Genomic DNA, 26,147 nt, shown 5'->3' on the forward strand with positions numbered 1-26,147 from the left:
TGGCTCAGTGGTAGAGCCCCTGCCTAGAATCCTCCAGTGAGGGGCTGGGGGCATGGCTCAGTGGTAGAACCCCTTGCTTTGCCTCTGGGAACTTCTGGGTTCCATTCAGAGAACAAGAAATATTTTTCAAAGGTAGACATGGAGTTGATAGGATGTAGGTAGGGTAGTCCAGAGTGGACACTGGCAGATTCCTGACCCACACATCTCTCTGTATATAGACTGTGAGGGTAAGGTGTCACCTCCATTCCGGTGGCAGGCAGGGAAAGTCTGGCAAGGGACAGGCAGCGCTGTGCGGCTCCCTCCTCGATCATGGTGGATCCTGGCCAGCAGACTCTCTGCCCCCTGGCTCCTTACAGGAATCCCTGATGCCACAGGACCCCTGTCCTCATGGTCCACTTTGCTTGGACCTTCTGTACTGCCATTCCAGGCCCGGGCACTGTCCTCTTCTGCTGGGACAACAACAAAAAAAGCTCAGTGTCTACAGGCAGGAGGGGCCACCCTGTTCTCAGCAACCACATACAATGCCACATGGGCGGTCCTTCTGCAAATTACAACAGAGATGGAAAAGGGTCTGCTGCTCACTCCCCCAACACACACACACACAGACCCAGCCCTGCCACCTTCCACCCATTGTTACTAGCCCCAGGGCTCAGAATCATATATATATATATATATGCTCATTTATGCCCTCTGTTCAGAAAAGCCTTTTGGGGGTTCCTCTGTACCAGCTTGAGCTTTGAAACCTCTCGAGGTCCAGACAGGGTTAGAATGAACGTCCTGGAAACCAGGGGTGCTGACTTTCAATAGGGGGAGAATCCCAAATTCAGATCCCAGAAAAACAGTGGGGGGGCCGTTGAGTGTATGGAGTTGGGGGAAGGGCTGTATGTGAACTAAGCCCATCTCTGAGAGCAGACCTGGCAGAGCATTGCGTTGCCTGGCAACGGTAGGGGCCTCCCTCTCCTCTCACTCCTGTCTGGATGGGTTGCCATGGTAATGGCTGGGAGGCAGCTGTGTTTAGCTCCTAGTGTGCACACACAAACACACACCCTGGCAGCCCAGGGAAAGGAGGGGCTGAGAGTGGAGCAGGATGAGTCTGGATTCTACCTCAGCCTCTATCCCAACCTTTCCCTGAACACAGAGACATGTCCCTTCTCCATCCATCTGGTCCCCACCCCCATCTTTCTGGTCTCCCAGAAAACTTTCCAGCTCAGGACAATAGGCCTGCAGATTCTAAATTACCCCCTTCAATATTTACCCCAACCATTACTTGCCAAACCATTAGCAGTATCCCACACCAGTCTCTACCCTTCACTCACTGTCCACTTCCTTTGCCTTCCGTCCTCCATACAGGACCTTCCTCTGCAGAGCCCAGCCTGCCCCAAATGTGGTGGCACCCATCTCTTCTTCCTCTTCTGGCGTTCCTGCACTGGCGATAACATGGGCACAGGAGATACTGGCAAAGGCACCCCCATCAGTCCCTTGCTCTTGCAGCTGGATCTTGACCATGGGGGATGGTGCCCCCATTCCACAGCCCTTATTCAGCAGCCCCCCAGCCTTGAGACTGTCATAGGCAGGGGGTCTCTTGAGCCCAGCTGCTGTGGCTGGGTAGGTCCAGAGGGGGGTCAGGGGACCTGCAGTTGGATCTGGAAGGCTGTGCGGGGAGGTCAGGCAGCTGCGGTGGTGGAGGACCCCAGCTGCTGAACCCATAGCCCCACTATGGGGGCTGGATTTCCCTGGGATGGGGGGCCTCGAACTGGCACACAGCATTCCATGAAGAACTGAGATCTCCTCTGTCTTTGGCTCTCCAACACCCAGGGGTGGACCAGCTGGCAGGACCGAGTGTGTGGTCACTTTTACCGCAGAATACACCATAGTGTATGACACGGCCTTGTCCTTGGCGGGGCCGGGGAGCAAGGCAGCTGGGGCAGGGTGGGCTGCGGGTACCCCTGCTGCCTTGGGGCAGATCATGCTGTGAGAGTTGGGGAGCTCCCGCTCTCCCCGGGTCTGGCCAGAGCCCTGGGGTGGTAATGGTGTTGAGTGGCTCCGGGCTCGGCCTGATGGTCCCAGCAATAGCAGGTTGGCAGCAGGAGGTGGAGGTGGCAGGGGAGGCGTCTCCCGCTCTCGTGCAGGCACTTGGGGAGCTGGGGTAGAACCGGCTGGCTCCTTGGAGTGGCAGAGGACCGGTAGCCTTGAGACCCCATCGCCAGGGGCTCGTGAAGCAGACTTGGCTTGAGGGAAGGCCAGAAGTGGAGGCCGGTGCTGAAGGAGGTTGGGAAAGGGTGGGGGTATTTCACAAGGTGTGGTTTTAGTGGGTGTCCCATCCCTCCGGCTTGGGAGGGCTGAAGCTGGACGGCGATGGGGGTGGGGGTGAGGCTGGAGGACATGAGGCTGTTGTGGAGGGGAAGGTGCCATCAATGGAGGAGGCCCGTTGGCCCTGCCATCTCCTGCCTCTTCAGGCAAGGGATACTTCATCTCTTCATATATAGCCTCACTGTCTTCAGAGTCCGAATCAGCGGCAGCTGGAGGGGTTGGGCCTCCACTTCCAAGAGGAGGTCCTGTCAGGCCTCCTCCACTTCGTCCTCCTCCACGAAAGACATCCCCTACCATCTCAATGTACACGGGCTCTTCTTCCTGGGCACCGGCATCCACATCTCCAGTTATTCGAGAAGCCCTACTGAGGCGCTGCAGGGGCAGGTTCCCCCCTCGAGAAGATGGGGCTGGGGCACAAGATTCATCGAAGGACACAGACAGCTGGGTATTGGGGCTTCGCCTGGGTTTCTGTGGCGGAACTTTCCGGCTAGACTCACGGCACTCGGGCGTTGACTTCTGGGAGCCTAAGTAGAGTGGGAAAAAGAAATGGAGCTTAAGGATTAGAGCACCTAACAAGCCAGGTAAGTGCTCTGCCACTGAGCCACGCCCCCGGCCCCTCCCTGGGAGAGTCTAGGCAGGGGCTCTACCACCGAGCCACGCCCCCTACCACTGAGCCACGCCCCCAGCCCCTCCCTGGGGGATCCTAGGCAGGGGCTCTGCCACTGAGCCACGCCCCCAGCCCCTCACTGGGGGATTCTAGGTAAGTGCTCTGCCACTGAGCCACGCCCCAGCGCCTCCCTGGGGGATTCTAGGCAGGGGCTCTGCCACTGAGCCACGCCCCCAGCCCCTCACTGGAGGATTCTAGGCAGGGGCTCTGCCACTGAGCCACGCCCCCAGCCCCTCCCTGGGGGATTCTAGGCAGGGGCTCTACCACTGAGCCACGCCCCCGGCCCCTCCCTGGGGGATTCTAGGCAGGGGCTCTGCCACTGAGCCACACCCCCAGCCCCTCCCTGGGGGATTCTAAGCAGGTGCTCTACCACTGAGCCACGCCCCCAGCCCCTCTCTGGGGGATTCTAGGCAGGGGCTCTACCACTGAGCCACACCCCCAGCCCCTCCCTGGGGGATTCTAGGCAGGGGCTCTGCCACTGAGCCACGCCCCCAGCCCCTCCCTGGGAGAGTCTAGGCAAGCGTTCTCTACCTTGAAATACATCCCCAGCTTTTTTTTTCCCCTGGTAATATTTTTCTCTTTCAAGACAGGTCTTCTAAGTTGCCCAAGGTGGCCTTTAACTCATTTTATAGTAAAGGAGGGAGATTCCTCTCTGATTTCTTGACCCAACTTAAAGGACATATTTGACTGTTCATCTTTTCCACAACCTTCCACTCAGAATCCAGTAAGTTTCTTTTCTATAAGGCAGTCCCCAGTCTTTTCTTTCTCTTCCTTCCTTTCTTCCTGTTTTGTTTGTTTGAGGCAGGGTCTCACCATTATAGCCTTGGCTAGTCTAGAATTCCATATGTAGTTCAGGCTGGCCTTGAACTCACAGAGATCCTCCTGTTGGGATTAAAGTTGTGTACTACCATGGCCCAGGTTTTGTTAGTTTGTTTTTTGTTTTCGATTTAGCTTTTTTTGTTTTGTTTTGGGACCGGGTCTCACCACATACCATAAGCTATACTCTTACGATTTCTACCTCAGCCGCCTACCAACTCCAGAATCTATAGTTCCTCCCTACCTTTGGGTCCTTTCTTAACAGCTGTTTTTGTTGTTGTTGTTGTTTTGTTTTTGTTTTTTGAGACAGGGTTTCTCTGTGTAGCCCTGGCTGTCCTGGAACTCACTCTGTAGACCAGGCTGGCCTCGAACTCAGAAATCCACCTGCCTCTGCCTCCCAAGTGCTGGGATTACAGACGTGCCCCACCGGCTTTTAACAGCTGTTTTTTTAGGGAGTGTCTCCTGCCCTTGAATGGTTCATCTGAGGTCCATCTAAAAGAAACCCCCTATTCCTTTTGAGAATGGAACCTTCCACTTCCTTGGCTCTTGCCTGAATGAACCCTCCCAGAGATCCCCCCTGGCCTGGAATGGATCCTGCCGCTGCCAGCTTACCCTGAAGAGGGATGGGGAACAGGGTGGGTGTCTCACCTGCTTTCTTACTTGGTGGTGTCTCTGCCCCTGATCCTAACATGCTGAGCTTGGTGCTGGGGTGTCTCCGGGGCTTAGCTGGAGGTCTCCGGGTGCTACTGTCCTCCGTGAGCCCTCCTCCAGGCCCGCCGCCTACACTGTCCATGCTGCCCACCGAGTGGCAGGAGAGCGAGCGTGGGGCCATGGCGCTGCGGCAGGGGTGAGGGGTGTGTTCCTGGGACGCGGGCATCGTCATGAAACCCATCCTGAGGGACCGTCGAAGTGAGGCAATGTCCCGCACTCGGACCCCAGGCCCTGGTACAGCCCCAGGCCCCACTGGGCCTGTGGGGGCTGCTTCTTTACTGGAGCTGGAGAGCGAAGACAGGATGGGGCAGAAGTTAGAAGGCAAGCCTCTCTCTTGCCATCCTTCATCTGAAGATGAATTTTCAAGAGTGGAACAACTGTGTTTCCCCAGTGAGGAGAATAGGAGCCTAGTGTAGGGACATCAGAAGGTCTAAGGTAGGAATGTTTTCAGTCAGATTCTTTGGATTTAAGAAAAACCAAGCAATAGGTAGGTGTCAGGGACAGCATATGATGTCAGAAATGAAAGAAATGGTATATATATGTGTGTGAATGACAGTGTCCCTGGTGCCGACTGACCACCTAACTAGTACACAGCTTGTTATATGGGAAAAGATGTAATCCACCCGACAGACACCTGACAGACAAGCAGACACACCTGCCACTGTGGCTCCTCACACGTGCTGGCCCACACCTGGCCTCTGGCCTCTCTTCATGCCCAGCCACTATGTACTAGGGCCTCTGTCACACCACAGGCCTCTTCTCCCAGAGGCAGGGTGTGAAGCCTGAATCATCAAGCCTCTCTCTCTCCATCTCTCCCTCCCTCTCTCTCTCCTCTCTCTCTCTCTGCTGCCCTCTCTCTGTCAGCCTCCTCAGCTCACTTCTATTCCCTTTCTCTGTCCCCGAGTTCTCCTCTGGGTGAGTGAAGGGGGGTGGCTGGCAGGGGAGAGGCCGCTGTGGGGTGGCCTCTCATTAAGGCCCTGTCTACTAACCCTTTATTAGGGAGAGATCGCTTTAGTGATCGCTCTGATTAATCTAATTAACGACAAGAATTAAACTCCACAGTTGTGAGGAGGGATGAAGAGGGCTGGGAGGTGCTTCTGACTCAGGCTCCAAGAGGCTGTGTAGTCAAAACGGAAAGGGAGAGGAGCCAGAGCAAGCAGCCTGCCTTCCTCAGGTCAGGAGAAAGGGTTGGTGGAGATGCAAGAATGAGGGGCACAGGGTCTCCACCTCATCTTCTGCAGTACTTAGCCTATAAATCCTTACACACACACACACACACACACACACACACACCTCTGTCATTTAGTCACTCCCTCCTTACAACAGGAGACTGGTAGGGGATTACATGAATGCTCTTTGAGGTCCCTAAAATGACCCTCTCCCTGGACCCTGTGAGGACGGTAGGGCCTGCCCTTTCCAAGGTCAGGTGAGGAGGGAAAGCCAGCACTCAGTCTCAAAATAACAGAAAAAAAAAAAGAGAGTCGGGAAGGAGGGACTTGGGCCCTTAGGCATGGAGGAGACGAGCCCTAAGGTTCTCCAGAGCTGGAAGTCATTCCCCTGGCTATATGCTTTTCCAAGAAGCCAGAAACAGGGCTGGGCCCAAGCATGTGCGTCTGCAGCCATTCTCTGCTAAATAAAAAAATCTGGGAAAAGAACTCTCTTTGATGACAAAGCTGGTGGGCCCCCCGGGAAGGGTTGTGGCTAAGCAAAGGGCAGGTCTAGGTGCGACAGGCGGTGGGTGGGACAGCCGAGGGCCCAGCCTTACCTCCTTTTGGCCTCCTCTTCTTTGTGCTGTCTCCACTCCAGCTTGGTTTTTCGGTAGAGAAGGTTCATGTCGTGAGGCAAAAGGTGGGGGCTGAGGGGCCCTGCTTAATGCCACCAGGCCCGGGGGGCGGCCCTCCCTGGGTCCCGGATCCACTTGATAAAGGGAACAGGTGGAGAGAAAAAGAGAAGATATGGTTGGGGAGGGAGGAATGAAAGAAAGAGAAAAAGGAGCAGAGACGTGATTTGGGTCTTCAGAAAAGGAAAACACAGGCAAAGAACATCTAGTACAGTTTAGGGGACCCCTCCCAGACAGACAGCCATAGGAGTGTGTATGTCCAGAATCACACACCCTGACAAAGGTGTTTGGAGCCACAGACACTGACCGATAACGTTGACACAGATTCCCATTCTGTGTAAATATATCCCGAACCACCACAGACAGACAGACCTCAGGCATACAGAAACTCTGTAGGGACACAGCACATTTAGACACACCACAGGCCACAGACTCCTATCTACAAATAGGGACAGACGTAAAGGGGCACAGGTAAACACAAACCCAGGAACAACAAACACACACAGACATAAACACCCACAGACACACCCACCGATGCACACAGACTTCTCTAGCACACAAATCTGCTATGGAATTGGCCACACCTACAGGCAAGTTGTGCTCAGGGCCTACTTGCGTACATTGCACCCAGTTGGGGGGGGGCAGTTAGGCTTCCTACCCTCTTTGGGCCCTGAGGCTTAGTGGAGGGGGGGTTCCTCAGGACAGGGTGGGGATGCTGAAGGAAGGATGGTGGTATCGAGTTGAGCAACTGAAATCCCATCCACCCATCTACCTTCACTCTCCGGAGTGAGTCCCCGCTTTTCCAATCCTGGGCCTGGACCTCCGTCCACCTCTATTGGTGCTCCCTGGTCCCTCAGCAAATGGTTTCTGCCTCCCTCCTCTTGCTGATAGCCCAAATCAATCTACCTTCTGTCTGCTCCAGGATTTGGGAGAAGCCCGGCTTCCCCCTAGTAGTCCCGCCCCTGAATCCCACCCTGGCGGGGGCGGGGGGTGTCCAGCCTGGCCCCATAGCAACCTTCTGGGCTGCGGCCTCCATACCTGAGCTTTGCGTCCCTTCCCCCAAACACACTCTCTCCCTTTCGCATTCAGCTTCACGTCTCCTCCCTGGAGCCCCTCCTCACAGCCGTCCTCCTCCTTCCCCAGTTTGTTTCAAACCTGGCCTGCTTCATCCCCCCCACCCCCCCACCCTTTTCCATCCAACGGCCCCAGGTTCCCGGGGCACCCCCTCCTCTTCCCCTTGTCCTGCTACCCTGGGTGTCTCCGCCTCTCGCCCCGCCAATCCTCCCTACCCCTAGTACAAAAGTACCCCCATCACCACCTCCCCGCATGAAGCCTCCCCAGTTTCTACATCACCGTACCTGGCCTGCCGGGCGCCGGCCCCCCCATGCCGGGCTCCGCCCGGAGCAGGAGGAGGGAGGAGGAGAGACAGAGAGAGACCGGGGGAGCCGAACTGGGCCCTGCCGCAGAGACAGCCCCGCCTCCGGATCCGCCCCCAGACCCGCCCCCGGCCCCAAACCCACCCTTCCACACCCTCCAAGGGCAGAGCGGGAACAGCGGTGCGGCGCTGCACCAGGAGGCTGGGGTGGAGGGTGCAGGGACTGCGGAGCGTACAGGGGATCTTGAGAGGAAGGTCTTGGGGTGTGGGCGTCCCGCTCCCCAGCTTTCGGGCGTCCGGTCCTCGCCGACCCGCGCCCCCTACTCAGCCGTGCTGGGCTGGGTTGGGTCTCCCAAGCCCTAAGCGGAGCGGAGCGGGGTGCTCAGCGGCGCCCCCCAGCGGGAGCCTGGAGGTCGCACCCACCCGCGAACCCCCCGTGCGCCTTCGTGCTCCCGGGTGGGAGGCGGAGGCTGCGGCTGCGGCCCCTGGGTGCTGCTGAGCGGTGAGGCAGGCAGAGGGACTCCGAGTCCTCTGCCCGGAGATCGGCGCATCTGCTCAGCAGGGGGCGTGCTCCCTTGGCCTAGTCCGGGCCATGGCCCTCACCCCGCCGCCCCGCCCTAGGTTCGGGGAAGGCACGAGAATTGGCTGGCTTGGTTCTGGGCCTCCTCCCCTTGCAGCCTCCCAGGCGCCCGGACCTTGTTCCACCGTGTGGGGCTCAAAGTCTTCCGCACGTCCGCCCCCGCGGTCCAAGTCATCCCTTACGAACCTTTGACTCCGTGGGCGCCGCCCGCCAGGATCTGAGCGCACCAGGTTGGCCCGTGCGGGAGACCACCAGGGGCACCACCTGGGAGTGGTTGAGGGATGTGACCTCACCCCTCCCCTCCTTTGACCTTTTCTCATCAGCGCTCTGACAAATTCCTTACTTGGATTAGCTTCGACACATAGCTTTGTGGTTGGGTAAATTAGCATCGAGAAGATCTTAGCTGTGTTCCTCCAAGGCCTGAAAAAAAAAAAAAAAGAAAAGAAAAAGAAAAAGATCCCTGCAAAATATGCACATCCTAATCCCCGGTACCTGTGGATGCTTTTCAATGCGGCAAAATCTTTGCAGGTGTGCTGTGTGGCCTCAAGCAAATCTCACTGCTTGTCTGAGCCATGTCTCATTTCATACTTGTCTCGATTAACCTTACTGGAGGCTTGGCACGCTGTGGCACACACCTGTAATCCCAGCATTCCTCAGGTGGAATCAAGAGGATCTCCAGTTCAAGGTCATCCTCTGCTACACAAGTTCAAAGCCAACTGGCCTACATGAGACTATAAATAACGACCTTGGGAAGGAAGCGGGTTGTAAGCACTTTGTAGATCAGCAGCCCTCTCTAGGGATCCAGTCTGGAGGAGTGAGGGTATGTGGAAGGCCTGCTTCCTGGCCACTACAGCCACTCTTTTCTATGGCTAAAACAAGACAGACAAGACAAGCAAGAGTGTGGCTTTTTAACATTTTTTTCAGACAAGGTTTCTCTGTGTAGCCCTGGCTGTCCTGGAACTCAGTTTGTAAACAAGACTGGTCTGGAACTCACAATGATCCACCTGCCTCTGCTTCCTGAGTGCTTGGTTTATAGGTATGTGCCACCATATCCTGCCTAAGTGTGGATGAATTTTAACAAAAATATAAAGAATAAATAGACAAGAGGGGGACAGGAATTGCTTTTGTTTAATTTTTGTTTTTAAGTACGGGGTTTCTTCGTGTAGCCCAGGCTGTCCTAGGACACACTCTGTAGACCAGGGTAGCCTACAACTCAGAGATCCTCCTGCTTCTGTCACCAGAGTACTGAGATTAAAGATGTGTGCCACCCATCTACATCTCTCTCTGTGTGTGCCTCTCTCTCTCTCTCTCTCTCTCTCTCTCTCTCTCTCTGTGTGTGTGTGTGTGCGCCTCAACATTCACCTAACCTTACTGTGTGATCAGAGGGACTAGGGAGCTGCTCAGCCATTAAGAGCACACACTACTTTTGCCGAAGACGAGATTCAGCTCCCAGCACCCACACTGAGAGGCTCTCAACTCCCTGTAATTCCAGCTTCAGAGGATCATCAGATGCCTGGCCTCCTCAGGCACCTGTACCAAATGGACACATTCCTACACACACACACACACACACACACACACACACACACACACACACTAAAACAAGCTGTAAGACAGGCATGGTGGGGCATCCTTTAATCCTTTAATCACTACTTGGGAGGCAGAGGCAGGCGGATCTCTGAGTTCAAGGCCAGCCTGGTCTGCAGCTCAACAGTAGAGCACTTAGCTAATAAGCTTGGGTTACCTCCCTAGCACCAGCACTACGACAACAGGAAAAGTGGTGAGAACTTTCCATGAGTGTCAGGTGTGGTGGCTATGTTTGTAATCCTTGGACTCAGATATAGTGCAAGAAGGATCAGGAGGAGTTCAGCTGGCTACCAGTTTAGGCTATTGAGACCTTGTCTTAAAAAACTTATGTGAAGCCGGGCAGTGGTGACACACGCCTTTAATCCCAGCACTTGGGAGGCAGAGGCAGGCAGGTTTCTGAGTTCGAGGCCAGCCTGGTCTACACAGTGAGTTCCAGCACAGCCAGCGATATACAGAGAAACCCTGTCTCGAAAAACCAAAAAACAAACAAACAAAAAAAAAACTTATGTGAGCCAAAGCAAGGGGTCTAGATGTTCCCATGGGAGCCTGCCTTAGAAAAATAATGGAATGCCTCTGAGCCTCAGTTTCCTTCATTGAATATCTGCATTCATACCATCTTTCTTCCCTATGAGATAAGGTTAAGGCTTAACTTTTTTTTTTTGGCAGAATCTTATGTAGCCCAGGCTAGCCTCTTACTCACTATGTCCCAAGAATAACCCTTACAGGTAGTTTACTGATGCTAGAGATAGAACTCAGGGCTTAGCCGGGCAATGGTGGCACATGCCTTTAATCCCAGCACTTGGGAGGCAGAGACAGGTGGATTTCTGCGTTCGAGGCCAGCATGGTCTACAGAGTGGAGTTCCAGGACAGCCAAGGCTTGAAAAAACAAAAAACAAAAACAAAAACAAAAAAACAAAACCAAAAAAAAAAACAAAAAAACCCCCAAAAAACCAAAACCAAAACTCAGGGCTTTATATATGAGGTAAGCACTCTACTAAACTATATTCCCAGCCCAAACTAGGGTTCTTTCTTCCTTTTTTCCCCTCCTATCTGTCTGTTTGTCTGTCTGTTGCTGTTGAAACAGGATCTCATGTAGCTGAGGCAGGCCTTGAGGTCTTCAGCTTCCTGCTTCTATGCCACCTCCCATGATCTGGGATTCTAGGCATGTGCATGCACCGCGGAGGCCAGCTAGGACTTTTAAAATACACCTAAGAACAGTTCTGTTTGAGGAAAATTAATTAGAACCTATCTCCTTCCAAACCCATGAGTGACAACAGATGCTGCCTTAGATCCTGCTTTGGCTGGAAGACTCTTGCCCAGAATGCCAGTTATGGGTGCCAAGAAAGAAAAATGACAGTTAGGAGTTTGCTTTTTCCTTGCCACTCTCAGAATAGACCCTTTGTGTGTGTGTGGATTCTCCTTCATGATGATGAAGAGATAATATGGGGCAGGTGTGAGAGAGCTGGTCTGTGGCCAGCTGGGATTGGTTCTCAGGTAAACCTATGGGGTAGTCGTGTGGTCATGGGTATGTGTCCAACCACTTGGGGAAACAGAGGTGAGCAAGGCCCTCCTCCCATCTCCCTAAGTGTTTATATGAGAGACAGATACAGACAAAGATGAGAAGGCTGCAATGCCTGTTTGGGGCTGAGGAGTGGCTCAGCAGGGAAAAGTCCTTGCTACTCAAACATGAGGATCTGAGTTCAAATCTTCAGCAGCCACATGAGAAGTCAGGCATAGCTACATGTGCCTATAACTTCAGTGCTGTGGAGAATAGACATAGAATTATTGGGGCTTGCTGGCTGCCTACCAAGCTATGCTTTCAATGAGACCCTGAGTAGGACACCCAGTGTGGTCCTCTATCTAGCTAACAGACACACACAAGTGTGTGCAACTGCTCATGCATGTGCACACACACCATGCACATGTCTGTCCTAGCACCACCAGCCTTCTTGGTTAGTCTACTTTCTCTGATTTTCCCCTTTTAAGTGAGGGAAACAACGTATCCGAGATTTGATTTTAAATACAGGAGCAGAATAGACAGGATGGCTCAGTGGGTATGGCTGGCACCAGATGGCTGGCACTATTCCAGCCTGGGACCCACATAGTGGGAGAGAACACTGACTCCTCCAAGTTGACCTTCAGATCCACACACACACACACACACACACACACACACAGAGAGAGAGAGAGAGAGAGAGAGAGAGAGAGAGAGAGAGAGAGTAAAAAATTCAAATATTGCAGCAAAATCCGAGAAAAGATATTGGAGGGATGAAACAACACGATTGGGTACAGCTGATACTTGTCACAAGTCCATGACGGCGCGTGGGCGTTCATTCTCCCATTTCCTCTACTTTGGGGCATGTTTGAAAATTTTCATAGCTGCTCGCTTTTGAAAACAGAGTGAGGAAGGGGAGTTTCTCGTGAATTTACGGCGAAAACCAGAGACGCTGTGACAAATCACAGCCACTGGATCATATTTATTAGGTATTTATGGACAGTCAGGTACCCAGAACATGTCTGGCACGTTCCTTGAGATTTCTTTGGAGAGCCTGCAGCCCAAAGGCAGCAAAAGCCTACAAGTAAGGGAATCCCTGGACTCCGGCAGGCTCCGCCTCCTTTTTCTCCGCTCTCATGCCCCTCCCTCCGAGGAAGAGTTGCCTGGAACCTGGCGGATGAAGGGTTAAAGCAGCCAGTTTGGGGCCCGCTGCAGCAGAAGAAGCAGCAGCAGCAGCAGCAGCAGCTACAGCAGCAACTGTAGGCTGCGGCTGCGGCTGTGGCAGGCCTGGCTGCGGGCCAGCTGGCAGGGAGCCTCAGGAGGGAGGAGGGAGGAGGGAGGAGGAAGAGGGGAAGGAGGAGGAGAGGAGCAGTGAGCAGGCCCGAGAAGGCAGGACTTCCTGGTGTGGGGGTTGTCAACAGCCCAGAAGAGAGCCAGAGACCCAGAACGAGACGGAGCGGAGCTGAGGAGCCGAGAGATACATCCAGTGGGGCCACGTGGGAGGAGCCTCGAGAGGGAGAGCAACTCAAGGGACCGGAGCCAGCGGGGGGCTGAGCCGCCCCCTCCCACAGCAGCAGGGAAGACCCGTGGAGTGGAGTGATCACCGAGGCTGCGCCTGGGCTCCCCCGTGCAAGCGCTGGGTTCCTCTCGTCTCCACTGCAAACTTTCCACCGAGATGCCTCGCAGAGTGAGATGCGGACGCCGGAGAACACTGGGTAGCCCCTGACTGCTGCCTGCCGTGGCCTGCACTAGGAGGCCTTAGGATTTAAAAAAAAGAAAAGAAAAGAAAAATAAAAAGACATCTCAGTCCCCCAGGTCTTCTCTCCAGCTCAGCTCCGTGGCCGAGGCCTGAGAGGTAGGTAGTTCTCCCCGGCTGGGCGGGGCGCTTGTCTTGGCGGGCAGTGCCTAACCAGCGATGGGGGAACTGGGATGGGGGTGGGGTGGGCTTGAGGCCCAGCAGAGGCCTCAGGGTGGCCCTTGCAGGGGAGGAGCCGGTTCACCCCTTTGCCCCTGGCCGTGGAGATACGTGTTGGGGACGACTTTGGATCTCAAGCATGAAATGTCCAACTTTGGGTCCCAGCTGCTTCTTCCTGTTCTGGGTGTTCTGAATTCTGTCCCCCTCCGCTCCGGTCTGTCATTTCTATTTGTCGCTGGGTCTCTAGTGGCTTTCTTCTTCCTCCCCCCAACCCCCTACTCTGCTCCCCCGAGAGGAAGCCCCGGAGGTGGTTTGGTCCCTGGTTTTTTTCTTTTGCTCACGTACACACAACTCTCGCTCACTTTCTGTCTCTTTCTTTTTCCAGTTTGCAAGCTCAGCTCCGGGGTTTCGGCAGCGACAGCAGCAGGAAAAACCTGCCTCTGCCCCCCCTCCTGCCACCTCCCCTCTGTACTCCAGTCACTAACCAGGCACCCCCAAGTTCCCATAAAGGCCCTCCTGCCATGTCGGACCCAGACGTTCCCAGGGGCCCCGATGTCCCTGCCATGTGGCCCCCTTGTTCCAGAGGTGCCTGAGCCCCTCTCTAGGAGCCCAGCCCCTCCCCCACCCGAGCCCAGTCCGGAGCCCCAGGGACCATGAGCGGTGGTAAGAAGAAAAGTAGTTTTCAGATCACCAGCGTCACCACGGACTATGAGGGCCCAGGAAGCCCAGGAGCTTCGGATTCCCCTACCCCACCGACTCCCGCTGGGCCCCCGCCCCGCCTCCCCAATGGGGACCCCAACCCTGATCCAGGGGGAAGGGGCACCCCCCGGAATGGCTCTCCGCCACCTGGAGCCCCTGCCTCCCGTTTCCGGGTGGTGAAGCTGCCCCAAGGTTTGGGAGAGCCTTATCGTCGAGGTCGGTGGACGTGTGTGGATATTTACGAGAGAGATCTGGAGCCCCCAAGCTTCGGTCGGCTTCTGGAGGGAATTCGAGGGGCCTCCGGAGGCACTGGAGGCAGATCATTGGATTCTAGGTTGGAGCTGGCTAGCTTGGGCATAAGCACCCCTATCCCGCAGCCAGGCCTGTCTCAGGGCCCCACCTCTTGGCTCCGCCCGCCCCCTACTTCTCCTGGACCACAGGCCCGCTCCTTCACAGGGGGGCTGGGCCAGCTGGCAGGACCTGGCAAGGCTAAGGTGGAGACACCCCCGCTGTCAGGTTCTTTGCCCCAGCAGCGCCCCCCAGGGCCTGGGACTGGAGATAGCGCTCAGACCCTGCCCTCTCTGAGGGTAGAAGTGGAGTCTGGGGGTACAGCAGCCGGAACCCCTCCGCTGTCACGGAGAAGAGATGGAGCAGTTCGACTGCGGATGGAATTGGTTGCTCCAGAGGAGACAGGGAAGGTAAGAGATGGGTTCGTGAGGGGCGGGGCGAGACCTACTGTACTAAGGCGTCTGACCTATATCCTGGGCCTCCTCACCTCAACTTCCGTCCTGCCCTCCCACCCCCTATATCACCTTGTCTGTTGGACAGGCATAAAGTCCCCTCTCCCTTTTCACAATTTGTACTCCGAAATCCTCTTTCTCTCCCAGCCTCTCTTTATTCTGAATACACATGCTCCTTCCTTCCTTCCTTTTTTCCTTCCTCTCTCTCTTCTTACTCTGTGGCCTTCACATTGTTGCCCTTGGCTGTGACTGTTTTCATAAAGCCTGTGGCCTGTGTGGCCTGCCCACTTCAGCCTTTACCTTCCCTGGCTCCAGGTGATGAGGGTGGAGGTTCCAGCTGGGTGGCTGGTGAGGCCCTTGGGGGGAGGAGCTGGCAGAGTTTTGGGGCAGCCATAAAAGGTAGGCATTCCTCTGGGTCTCTATTCTAACCAAGAGCTACCAGCCCAGCCCCATTTTCTGCCTTATTGCAAGTCAGTTTCTCTGAGGAATTGGGGTGGGGGCGGGGCGTATCACCCTTAGTTGGTTTTAGTGCCCTAGACCTGGGTTCTCCCTGAGTGTGGGATGGGGTGACTTCATCCACCATCAAGGAGGAGGTAGGGAAGCGGTTGGGAAGGAGTTAAATCCTCTGTGCTTTCTGTTTCCTGTCTCCAAAAGAGGAAGCTACCCACAAGTCTGGGCTGGGGGCAGGATGCCTATGTCCCTGGTGTGCGTGTGTATGTGTGTCTGTGTGTGTGTATATGTATGTGTATGTATGTATGTGTGTGTGATGTGTGTGTATGTGTGTGATGTGTGTATGTGTGTGTGATGTGTGTGTGTGTGTCTCTGTGTGTGTGTGATGTGTGTGTGATGTGCGTGTGGTACGTGTGCGGATGGATGTGTACGTGTGCGGATGGATGTGTGTGTGTATTTGTATGTGTGTTTCTGTGTGTATGCGTGTGTGTGATGTACATGCATGTGTGTATGTGTGTCTGTGTGTATATGTGTGTGTGTCTCTGTGTGTGTATGTGTGTCTCTGTGTGTATGTCTGTATATGTATGTCTGTGTATGTGTGTCTGTGTGTGTGTATGTCTGTGTGTGTGTGTGTCTGTGTGTATGTCTGTGTGTATGTGTATGTGTGATGTGTGTGTATGTCTGTGTGTGTATGTGTGTCTGTGTGTGTCTGTGCCTGTGTGTGTGTGTGTGTGGTGTGTGTCTGTATGTATGTCTGTGTGTATATGTGTGATGTGTGTGTATGTCTGTGTGTATATATGTGTCTCTGTGTGTATGTGTATGTGTCTCTGTGTGTGTATGTGCCTGTGTGTGTGTGTGGTTTGTGTGTGTGTGTGTCTCTGTGTGTGTGTATGTCTGTGTATGTATGTATGTCTGTGTGTGTGTGTGTGTCTGTGTGTGTGTGTTGGGGCTGGGTCCTTAGGGTTGGGGGAGTCGGATGTTTCTGCTCTGGAGAAAACAACACCTTGGCTTCCAGGGTGAAGAAGGCAGTGAGGTGAGGGTTCTGTCCTTCCTGGCCATGGGCTCCAACCACAGTGTAAAAATATCTTGAGCCTGAGCCCTGCTAGAACTGGTCAGGACAAGCTCTCCCACCCTCTCCTGGCCTTCAGCTCCCCATTTCATGGTCCAAACTTCCCATCTTTCTCAAGGCTTTTTTTTTTTTTTTAATTTAGTCTTCTGGGTAAGCTGCCATTGCCTGCCTAGTCCGGGTCCCCAGACCCTCCCAGGGCAAGTCTGTCAATGGCTCTCTGCTCTACTTCTGTTACATTTATTTCTTTAATTTATGTGGGAATGTATGCGGGCACGTGCATGTCTTGGTGTCCGTGTGGAGTCAGTTCAGTCCTTCCACCCTGTGGGATCAAACTCAGGCTGCCAGACTTGGCTGCAAGCCTCTGTACCCCCTCAGCCATCTCGACGGCCCTCTTTGCTCTCCTCAGGCACAGCCCAAGCCTATCTTAGGTTTGTAGACCCTGTCTCTTACCCCACAGTGTCCTCAGCCCCCCTTCCTTCCTTCCAGTCGCCCTCGATCATTTCCTGTGTGCTTGTCACTGTTTCCCTGCCTCAAGAGTTAGACTTTCTTAATTCAGTCTCGTGGTTTGTAAAGAGCTGAGGGAGGTTGACAGAGGGCAGGAGGTGGGTGATACCTGTGCCCCTTTGCTGAGCTCTGTCCCTCTAACCACTGTCTGTTGGCTTTCCAGAGGTAGGGGCCTCTCTGGGGACCTTCATAGAGGCTTCTTGTCCAGTTCCTGTCACCTCCGCCCTTTTACAGCTGCCTCCAGCAGCTGCCTGTTGGGTTGTGTAGGTCCACACCCAAGGCTCCTCCCTTCCCCTCCCATTTTCACAAAGCTCCACCCCTGCCCCCAAAAGGCAGAGTAGAGAATCTTTGAACTTCATCCCAGGTCCTGAGAAGTTGAGGAGAGGCCACCGTCGGGGGAGTGGGTGTGGAGAGGCAGGTTCTGAGGAGTCCTTCATTCTGCAGACAGCCACAGAACAAACTCACCTTGAGCAGGGGTGACATACTACATGTTTTCATTTCAAGTCGTATTAGATGCTATGAAAAATGAAACCGTTCAGGGGACTGGCAAACAATGGGGAAGTGTCTCTGTAAGGACATTTAAGTGGCTTTAAGAAGGCACACAACTGGGGGAAGGTGGAGGTAGGTGGGTGGCAAGTTCAAGGCCAGCCTGGCTATACAGCAAGGTTCTGGGTAGGATTGGGCTGAGATCTTGTCTCAGAAAAGAAGGTTGGGGAGGGAGGCGTCTGAGAATGTAGCTTGGTTAATGCAGTGCTTGTGTAAGCATGCGCAGAGCCCTAAGTTTGAGTTGTAGCAGCTCATAAATTGAGTACAGTGGTGTATGCTTAAAACTCTATAGGCTTTGGGAAATGGAGACAGGAAGGCCAGTAAGTAGTTCAAGGTCACCCTCAGCTACATAGTCAATTTGAGGCCAGCCTGCTCTACAGGAGACCTTATTTCAAAAAAGATACTGTCTAAGTACAATATCCTCTAACTAGGGAGTCCTGGCTACGTCCCTCAGTGATGCTCTCTGTCCCTCCAGAATACCCCTAGTGCCTGCCTGCTGTTTGTAGCACGTCTAGAAGAGGGGAAGGCTTTAGAGCTAGGAAGAGACGGGATCGGTGGGAAGGGAGAGATTCTCCCTCTCCCTCTCCCTCCCTCCCTCTCTGTCTCTCTCTCCCTCTCCCTTCCTCTCTCTCTCCCTCTCCCTTCTTCCCTCTCTCTCTCTCTCTCTCTCTCGCTCACACACACACACACACACACACATCTCTACCAACTGAGCCATTTTCCCAGTCTTCACCCCATGTGATGATTCCCACTCTTCTTCCTCCAGGTACCTCCCATCGACTCTCGCCCCAACTCCCCAGCCCTCTACTTTGATGCCAGCCTGGTCCACAAGTCTCCGGACCCATTTGGAGCCGCAGCAGCCCAGAGCCTCAGCCTGGCTCGTTCCATGTTGGCCATCAGTGGTCACCTGGACAGTGATGACGATAGGTAGGTGGGAGACTCGAGGGTGACACCCACTATCACATTGTACAACTCTGCCTTTCTCCTGAGATGAACTTGGAAAGGGACTTCATAAACAGAGACCTAGCAAGGGTATAATGACTGGGTGAAAGCTCACTTGGGACCCACCTCCTGTGGAGCAAGCTAGGTGGGACTCCTTGGCTCAGGACTCTTAAGTCAAGAGTTTCTGAGTTAGAAGGGAGTCATTGTCAGATTCCAGAGCTGTTGTGGATCTAGAGGTCATTTGCTCAGGAATCAAATCCATTGGCATGCGTACTGGAGACAAGAATAGAAAATGGGGAGGGGAGATGGGGAGACAGCTGGGGACATGGCTCAGTGGCTCGAGTGCTTGCTTAGCATGCACAAGGCCTTGGGTTCAGTCTCCAGTGCTACATAAACCCTCTTGGGGCCAGCATAGACTATATCATACTATGTCAAAAAAAGTAAAAATAGGATGACTAGGCCATGGGTGCCTTCCCATCAGCATCTCCCTTCACTCCCGGGGGGGAAAAGGATGCTTCATGCTCCTCCAGGATTTCGGCCAGTCCTTGGAATCTGTACAAACTACTTTAGAGCCCAGGAATTTTTAGTACCAAGAACACGTTGCCTGGACGGTGTATACCGGTGATCTGGAAATCAGAAGGTGGAAGTAGGCAGCTATATTATGTTTTTCGAGACAGGGTTTCTCTGTGTAGCCCCGGCTGTCCTGGAACTCACTCTGTAGACCGAGCTGGCCTTGAATTCAGAAATCTGCTTGCCTCTGCCTCCCAAGCGCTGGGATTAAAGGCGTGCGCCACCACTGCCTGGCATAGGCAGCTATTTTTAAAATCAAGGCCAACCTGGGCTATCTAGGAAGATCCTGTCTCAAAAAAAAAAAAAAAAAGTGGGAGGGGCTAGGTGTGGTAGCTCTAGACTGTAATCCCAGCACTTGGGAGGCTGATTTAAGAGGGCCAGCATGGCCAGTCTATTATAGGGCCTGGGGATGTAGCTTAGTTAATAGAGAACTGCCTAGCATGTTTGAAGCATATAACCCAGCACTTGGATAAACCAAGTTGGTAGTATATGTTTTATAATCTAGCACTAGGGTAGAGGTAGAGACAGGAAGATCAGAAGTTTAGGGTTATCCTCAACTATAGAGAACTTTAAGGGCTAGCCTAGGCTATGTGAAACCGTATTTTTAAGGGGGGGGGCAAGGAAAAGGGATGGAGAGACAGGAAGGAAGGAGAGAAAGAATAGATTTAAAAGTTCTGCCCGCTGAGAGGATGTGGCCACATAGCTGGGAAGAGTGTGGGAATCAAGGCCTCCCATAGCAATGCCTAGCCACAAAAGGGCAGCGCAGGGCAGTTCTACTGACCCTGCTGATGACGGGTGGCACCGTAGGCAGACTTTTGCTTTTTTATTTATAGGAATATTGACCATGCCAGATAGCTAGGCTCTGGGCAGAAGGTCTAGCAAGCCTCTGCATTTATTGGAGGGAGAAGTGGGACTTCCTGTTGGAGGCCCTTCAGAGAAGGGACTTCCTGTTGGGAAGGAAAAGAGTGGGCCTAAATGAGTGGGTGTCTCCAGGAGACCTACTGTAGATGTCTTTCCGTCTCAACTTCCCCCTTCAAGGTACCATCCCCTGGAATTAGACCCTGACCCACAGAAGAGGCCAGGGGGCACAGTGAGAGGGCGGAGACCCAGAAAGGAAAGGAGAAAGGTGTGGCCGGGAATCTGCACTGCCGGGCAGGGGGCTAGTGCTGGGCAGGGCACGGTAGCTTCTCAACTGGCTTCCAGCTGGCTCTCTGGAATGTGTGAGGTGTGAGGTCAGCCAAGGCCAGAGAGTCGCCTGCCCGATCTGATGCTATTCTCAGCATGTCCCACCCCCCCAGACCCCCCCAATTTGGGAAGTTCCCTGGCAAAAAGGCTTTGTGTCCCTCCTCTGCCCCCTTTTCAGCCCAGCCTCCAACTCCCTGTCACAAAGAGTTCTACCTGTTGAAGCCTCCATAACACTATTCTTTTGACCCGGTCCTCCACCCCACCCCACCCCCGTCCCACCCGCTCTGCACACCCTAGTCTGACCGGTTGCTCCCAGCCTTCAAGGCTCTGGGGCTCTGGCCCAACCCAGCCCCTCAGTGCCTCGCCTGGCTGGGCCAGCGGGTTTGGGCTGGGCCCCCTAGGAATGGGGTGGGTAGACCCCACTTCACCTGTGCCCCCTGGAGCTAGGACACACAAGGTTTCAAGTGGCGTGACATGTCCCTTTTGAGGAATGAGTTGTGGTAAGTACTGGGGTACCGAGTTGAGCTGAGGGTACCCGTCCTTGGCTCTGGTGTGGGAGGATAGGGTGCTCTTGGTTGGAAGATCTGTGATCCCATACGGATTGGGAGATACCTGGTCAGGATGAGAGAGTGGACAGACGTCTAGCTAGGAGCCTTGAGGGAGAAAAGCCACATTATTTTGTCTGTTTTCCATTGGGTCCGGTGCTTGTTTTCCGGTGCTGTCTACCACTGAGCTACATACCAGAGCCCCACCTCTACCCTCTTCCTCCTGTTTTTTTCCTTTTTAGAGATTTATTTATTTATTATATGTAAGTACACTGTAGCTGTCTATGGACACCCCAGAAGAGGGCATCAGATCTCACTACGGGTGGTTGTGAGCCACCATGTGGTTGCTGGGATTTGAACTAAGGACCTTCTGAAGAGTTGTCAGTGCTCTTACCTGCTGAGCCATCTCTCCAGCCTTTCCCTCCTATTTTTGTTCTCAACTTTGAGACAGGGTCTCATTGAGTTGTCCAGGCTCAGATGACAGGTGTGCCCCCTCCCCCAGGCCCTCTCTGGGGCTACTCCTTGGCATGAGTGCTTTCATGTGTTCATTTGTGTGGGGGGGGAGGGGTGCACATAGCACAGATTTGGTTATTGTCCCTCAGGAGTTATCTACCTTGTATATATGCGGTGGTGTCTCACTGGCCTGGGACTTGTTGAGTCTGTCTATCTATGGGTTGCCCTGTCCTTGCCACCCCAGGCCGCTGTCCCCTGGCTTTTTTTGACTTGGGCTTTGGGGATCAAATTCAGGTCTTCACACGTGTAGCACAAATATTTTTACTCGCTGAGCTATCTCCTCAGCTTTTTTTTATTTGTGTATGTATGTGTGTATGTATGTGTGTGTATATATATATATATACACATATATATGTTAATATATGTGTGCACATACACGCATGTGTGCCACTTTGCAGAAGTAGAGGTCAAAGGCCAGAGGGCAGGATGTGAGTTTCTCCTACCATGTCGGTCCTGGTGATCCAACTCAGCTCACTATGCTCTATGGAAAGCTGTCTTTCTTAACACATCTGGATGACCCCTCCACACACTTACTTCATGAAATTGTAAAAGCAATCCCATGATTCCTCACTTTCCAGAGGAAACTCAAAAGAAAGGGAGGGGCGGTGGTGGTTAGAAACGTGTCCAAGGTCACTCAGCCAGCCTGTGGATCTTGGTCTCAATCTATAGCCACTCTCTTTCCCATTGGAGTGTGTGCCTCCCAGGAGAATAAGACGTGGCAATGGTCCTTAGGATGTCCTTTTGCTAAGACAGAGGCAGGGATGGCTCAAATAACTGGGGCAAGGAGCCAGCCAGCCCATCCTCTACCCTGTGTACCACCAAAGGCACTACTACATAATCAGATTTGAGAGAGAGTGTAGACGGGATTGCTGGATGGCACTTCCTTGGCCTCAGGCCCAACCTCTGAGGGCTCCTAGAGCTTGTGTGGGTAGCTAAGCTGGCCTAGATCTCCAAGTCTTCACAGACATGTGTGTCTTCCATTCTCATAGTGAAACGGTCACACTCAGCCTTCGGACATAAAGGCCAGTCTCCAGAGATGCCCTCGCTCTTGGACCTAAGAGTCTGTCCCTCAGGGCTGGTGTGTCCAGTTCTGTTGTGCACTGAGCAAACCCTGGGGGTGCCATTCACACTTGCTGTCTTAGCTTGGCCTGGCTTGGAAGTCATGGCGGTTTGCAGGTTGATGGTAAGATGTGTCTTTGGCGCAGGGATATTTCATCCTCATTCCTACAGAGTTGCTTAGAGGCTTGTGGCACCTTCCTGCCCCCAGCCTTACCCAAGAAACCAGCCTCTCACTCGGGGCTCGTCAAAGGGAAGGCTGGGCTTGCCAGAGCCCCCGTCCCTTCAAGTGTTAAGGCTTGAATGGCATAAGGCAAGTGCTTTCAAAAACTCCTGAGCTAGACAAACACAAGATAGCCATCAATCAGCCAACAAATGTTGCCTCTTGTATTATTCGTGTTTATTTCTGGCAAGAGTAGAGGATTTAACTTGGCATCTCTGCCCGAGTGTCCGCCAAGCAGGGCTGACACCTCTATTCTGGTCCATCTGTCCATCTTTGGTGTGTCTATGTACTGGAAGGAGGGGGGTTTATTCTATAGCCTACTCCCTTCCCAGGTACTGTGGATTGAAGTACCTTGAGAACAAATTTGACACTGGCTAGTTGCACCTCCCCCAGCTTCTCTCTCTCCCTCTCTCCCCCCCCCCCGTGTGTGTGTATGCATGCTGGCACACTTGTCTGTGTCCAGATACAATGTGGCAGGCTTGTGGAGGTCAGGGGACAACTTGGCTTCCACAAGGTAGGTTCTTGGAATGGAATTTAGGTTGTCAGGTTTAATGACAAGTCTATCCACTGAGCCCGCTTCCCTCTAGCCTGTCTGTCCCCCACCTCCATTCTTAAGCATCTCCGGCGCTCGCCCCCGTGTCCTTAGTCATTAATGTCCTGCTCTTTCTAGCCCATCCACCCCCTTGGTTGGTTCTACCTGTCAGCACCTCCTGCATCCAGAGCCTGGCCAGGAAATGGAAAATTCCCAGCTTCCTTTCTGACGGCTGGGCCTCATGCAAGGGTCACCTTGGACTGAGTATGGATCCCCCCTGTAGGAAAGCAGGTTGAGGTTGACAACCAGTGGGGAGGGATTACGAAAGAGGCAGCAGTGTATGAATGGAGCCAAGTGGCACCCTGACTCTGGGAGGGGAATGGTGTCCCTGGGGAAGGCAGAAAGGCCTGCCTCCTCAGCTCCAGCAGCCATAGGGAAGACATTGGAGGGTGGAGCGGGGCAAGCAGACCCTAGAGAGTCCTGGGTGACCAGAGGGGCTTGAGTAAGACCCAGATTCTCTAGCCTGGTACCAGTCAGGAGCCTGAGCCCTGGGGCATTTGATTCAGGCTTTAGTTGCCCTCTGGTGGCCACTCCTCAAGCTGCAGCCAGGCTGCCCCTTAACTGGCTGATTTAAAGTGTCTGCTTCTCTATCCAATGTCCCATGTTCAGCTTCTCTCTTTTCTTTCCCCGCTTTTCTTTTTTTTTTTTTTTTTTTTTTTTTTTTTGGTTTTTCGAGACAGAGTTTCTCTGTGTAACCGTGGCTGTCCTGGAACTCACTCTGTAGACCAGGCTGGCCTCGAACTCAGAAATCCACCTGCCTCTGCCTCCCAAGTGCTGGGATTAAAGGCGTGCGCCACCACCGCCCGGCCCCCTTGCTTTTCTTAAGCCCTGACTCACTGCAGGACCTCAGGCCTCATACAGGCTGCCTTTGATTTACAGGGTTCCTAATATGGGGGAAGGAGGGCGTTTCTGTTGTTATGGGAACTTTTCCTAATTGTCTCCGTCGCTGAAGTGGGGTACCCTCTGTCCCAGGTTTCAAGAGCCATCTAAGGCATATATTTCTACCCTGCCCCCTTGTCTGTTTCCTTCCTCAAAGTTGAGGGAGGCCATGGTTAATTCAAACAGGGCAGAAAGAAAGGCATAGGTCAGGGACAGGCGTCCTAGGGTCTCACCTTCAGGCCCCTCCCCCTGCCAGCCGTCTTACTCCGTAGCCCCTCCCCCACCCCTCCTCCCAGCTGACTTCACCTCCCCTTCCCCTCCAATCTGGGAGTGGTGCCAGGGTGAGAAGGGGACACTGGCACAGACCATGTGTGTCTGGGAATTCCCGCCCACTGTGGAGCCAAGGGAGGGGGTCCCCGTGTCCCTGAGGAACCAATAGCAGCTGTGCCTTGCCCTGAGGGGGGAGGGCAGGGTGTATATCTCTCAGACCAGCAATCGGTAAGTCCAGTCTCCTCTCTGCCTGCCTGGCATCCATCCGCAGAACTCCACTCTGCCCAGGGGGGCTCTGAGCCCCCCAGGCGTTCTGCCTGACACAGCCTTTTGGTTGGGAGTGGATACTGATGACCCTGACCTCAGGAATGTCCCAGCCAGGGGTCTCTGTGAAGTCCTTGGTATCATCTTATGAGACTCGAGTGGTAGGGATGGCGCCAGGGGCGCCCCGAAAAAGGGGCTGTGTGTCTTCCCCATGCTCTCCCCGGGGGCCGTCCCCTATCCGAGGAGCATCGGGACCTCCTCCCCACCAGGGCCTGGGGGGGCCTGGGCATCGACCTTCATCCCGCTGTGGGATGGACAAAAGCCTCCTCCCTCTGATCCTCTACTGTCACAGGTACTTGGGTGGGGTGGGGCACAGGTGGGCTTTTAGAGCAGGGAGCATCCTGTAGCAGAGTTGACCTGGGGTTCCTCCTCAACTTGTATCCTCCCCCACCCCATGTCTCTCCAGTGGTTCCGGAAGCCTGGTTGGCATTGACAACAAGATTGAACAAGCCATGGTAAGAAAAAGATGTTTTGGTCCCAGGAGACCCCTAGCATCTCTCTAGCATCTCTCCTCTCCCATTATTTGGGAATATGACCTATTCCAGTTAGTTACTGTCACGCTCCTTCTCTGCTTCAGTCTTTGGGTTCCCTCAACCTCTGCTCCATCCCTGTCTGAGTCCCTCATCCTTTGACCACCCTGTTTCTCTTTTAACCTCTGTCCCCTCCCTCGGGCAAAGGGGGATGGTATCTGACTACTTCCTTGAGGCACCTGGGTTAGGAGATGCAGTTGGAAGCGGCCTGGGATCCTGATGGTTTGTTTGTCCCCGGGGTCCAGGACTTGGTGAAGTCCCACCTCATGTTTGCCGTGCGTGAAGAGGTGGAGGTGCTGAAGGAGCAGATCCGAGACCTGGCAGAGCGGAATGCTGCACTGGAGCAGGAAAATGGATTGCTGCGAGCCCTGGCCAGCCCAGAGCAGCTGGCCCAGCTGCCATCCTCGGGGCTCCCAAGGCTCGGGCCCTCTGCACCCAATGGGCCTTCCATCTGAGCCTCCTTTCCCTCACAATGTGCCTTTGGGGGGGCTGCCACTGGCTGCCGGGCCTTGTATCAGCAGCCTGCCCCCTCTACCTATGTAGCTTTAATGCCCACGCCCAACCCCAATGCCCAGGGATGGGAGTTGAAGGCTAAATATTGGCCTGTCCCTTCCCATTTGGTTTCCCCAGAGTCCTCAGGCCTTGCCGGAAGAGAAAGGAGAAACTTCCCAGGAGGGGATGTTTATCTGAAGCCCCTCATCCATGAAAGAACCCAGCCCCACCTACCCTGGGTATCAGTGTTCTGGGGAGCCCCCTCAGCAGTAGATGGCCTGGAAAGATTTGGAGGTTCCCTAGCAGGCCCCACCCTCTTCAAGTGCCCCCTTCCTCTGCCAAGGGAGGGTGTATGGACAGTATCTTCAACTTCTCGGATTCAGGTTGTTATTAAAATAATAATTATAATTAAAAAAAAAATCTGAAGAAACTTGAATATGGAGGTTGCTGTGCTATTGCTGTGTCCAGCTATGTGGTTACCCTGTCCCCGACACACACCCATGTACACACACACACACACACACACACACACACACACACACACCCCAGGTCCACCCTGGAGAAGATGCCAGAAAATGGCTTGTGGATGGTCTTGGTCCCTGGAAAGGCTGACCTAAGGGAAGAGGTAGGGGGCGGTGTCTACCCACGTGCTGGTGGTTGGCGGTGTGAGGGGAGGAGATAACAATGAAGTCTTTGGTGAGTGTGAGGATCCACCCCCCCTC

The 26,147-nt window shown here is 53.9% G+C and overlaps 2 protein-coding genes across 8 annotated transcripts in view; one reads left to right on the forward strand and one right to left on the reverse strand.

Annotated features, from left to right (window-relative positions):
• Positions 1–8,104, reverse strand: part of Nyap1 (neuronal tyrosine phosphorylated phosphoinositide-3-kinase adaptor 1) — an 11,290-nt gene extending 3,186 nt beyond the window's left edge. The window contains exons 1-5 of one of the 6 annotated variants that reach the window (XM_031338397.1): positions 7,956–8,104; positions 6,270–6,421; positions 4,442–4,788; positions 1,317–2,834; positions 240–446 (exon numbers count right to left, since the gene is read on the reverse strand). In XM_031338397.1, coding sequence (XP_031194257.1) covers positions 240–446; positions 1,317–2,834; positions 4,442–4,788; positions 6,270–6,337 — 2,140 coding nt within the window. In that variant the 5' untranslated portion in view covers positions 6,338–6,421; positions 7,956–8,104. The other 5 variants (XM_031338398.1, XM_031338392.1, XM_031338394.1 and 2 more) reach the window with 5 other exon arrangements.
• Positions 8,105–12,774: 4,670 nt separating this feature from the next.
• The window catches only part of Tsc22d4 (TSC22 domain family member 4), a 21,642-nt gene continuing 8,269 nt past the window's right edge, over positions 12,775–26,147 (forward strand). The window contains exons 1-5 of one of the 2 annotated variants that reach the window (XM_031338399.1): positions 12,775–13,236; positions 13,682–14,693; positions 18,071–18,231; positions 24,810–24,858; positions 25,179–25,861. In XM_031338399.1, the coding sequence (XP_031194259.1) occupies positions 13,950–14,693; positions 18,071–18,231; positions 24,810–24,858; positions 25,179–25,388 (1,164 nt within the window). In that variant the 5' untranslated portion in view covers positions 12,775–13,236; positions 13,682–13,949 and the 3' untranslated portion in view covers positions 25,389–25,861. Of the gene's footprint in view, positions 13,237–13,681; positions 14,694–18,070; positions 18,232–24,809; positions 24,859–25,178; positions 25,862–26,147 lie in introns of those variants that run through there. The other variant, XM_031338400.1, reaches the window with a different exon arrangement.

The sequence above is a fragment of the Mastomys coucha genome, unplaced genomic scaffold, assembly GCF_008632895.1.
Source record: "Mastomys coucha isolate ucsf_1 unplaced genomic scaffold, UCSF_Mcou_1 pScaffold22, whole genome shotgun sequence".
Lineage (NCBI taxonomy): Eukaryota > Metazoa > Chordata > Mammalia > Rodentia > Muridae > Mastomys > Mastomys coucha.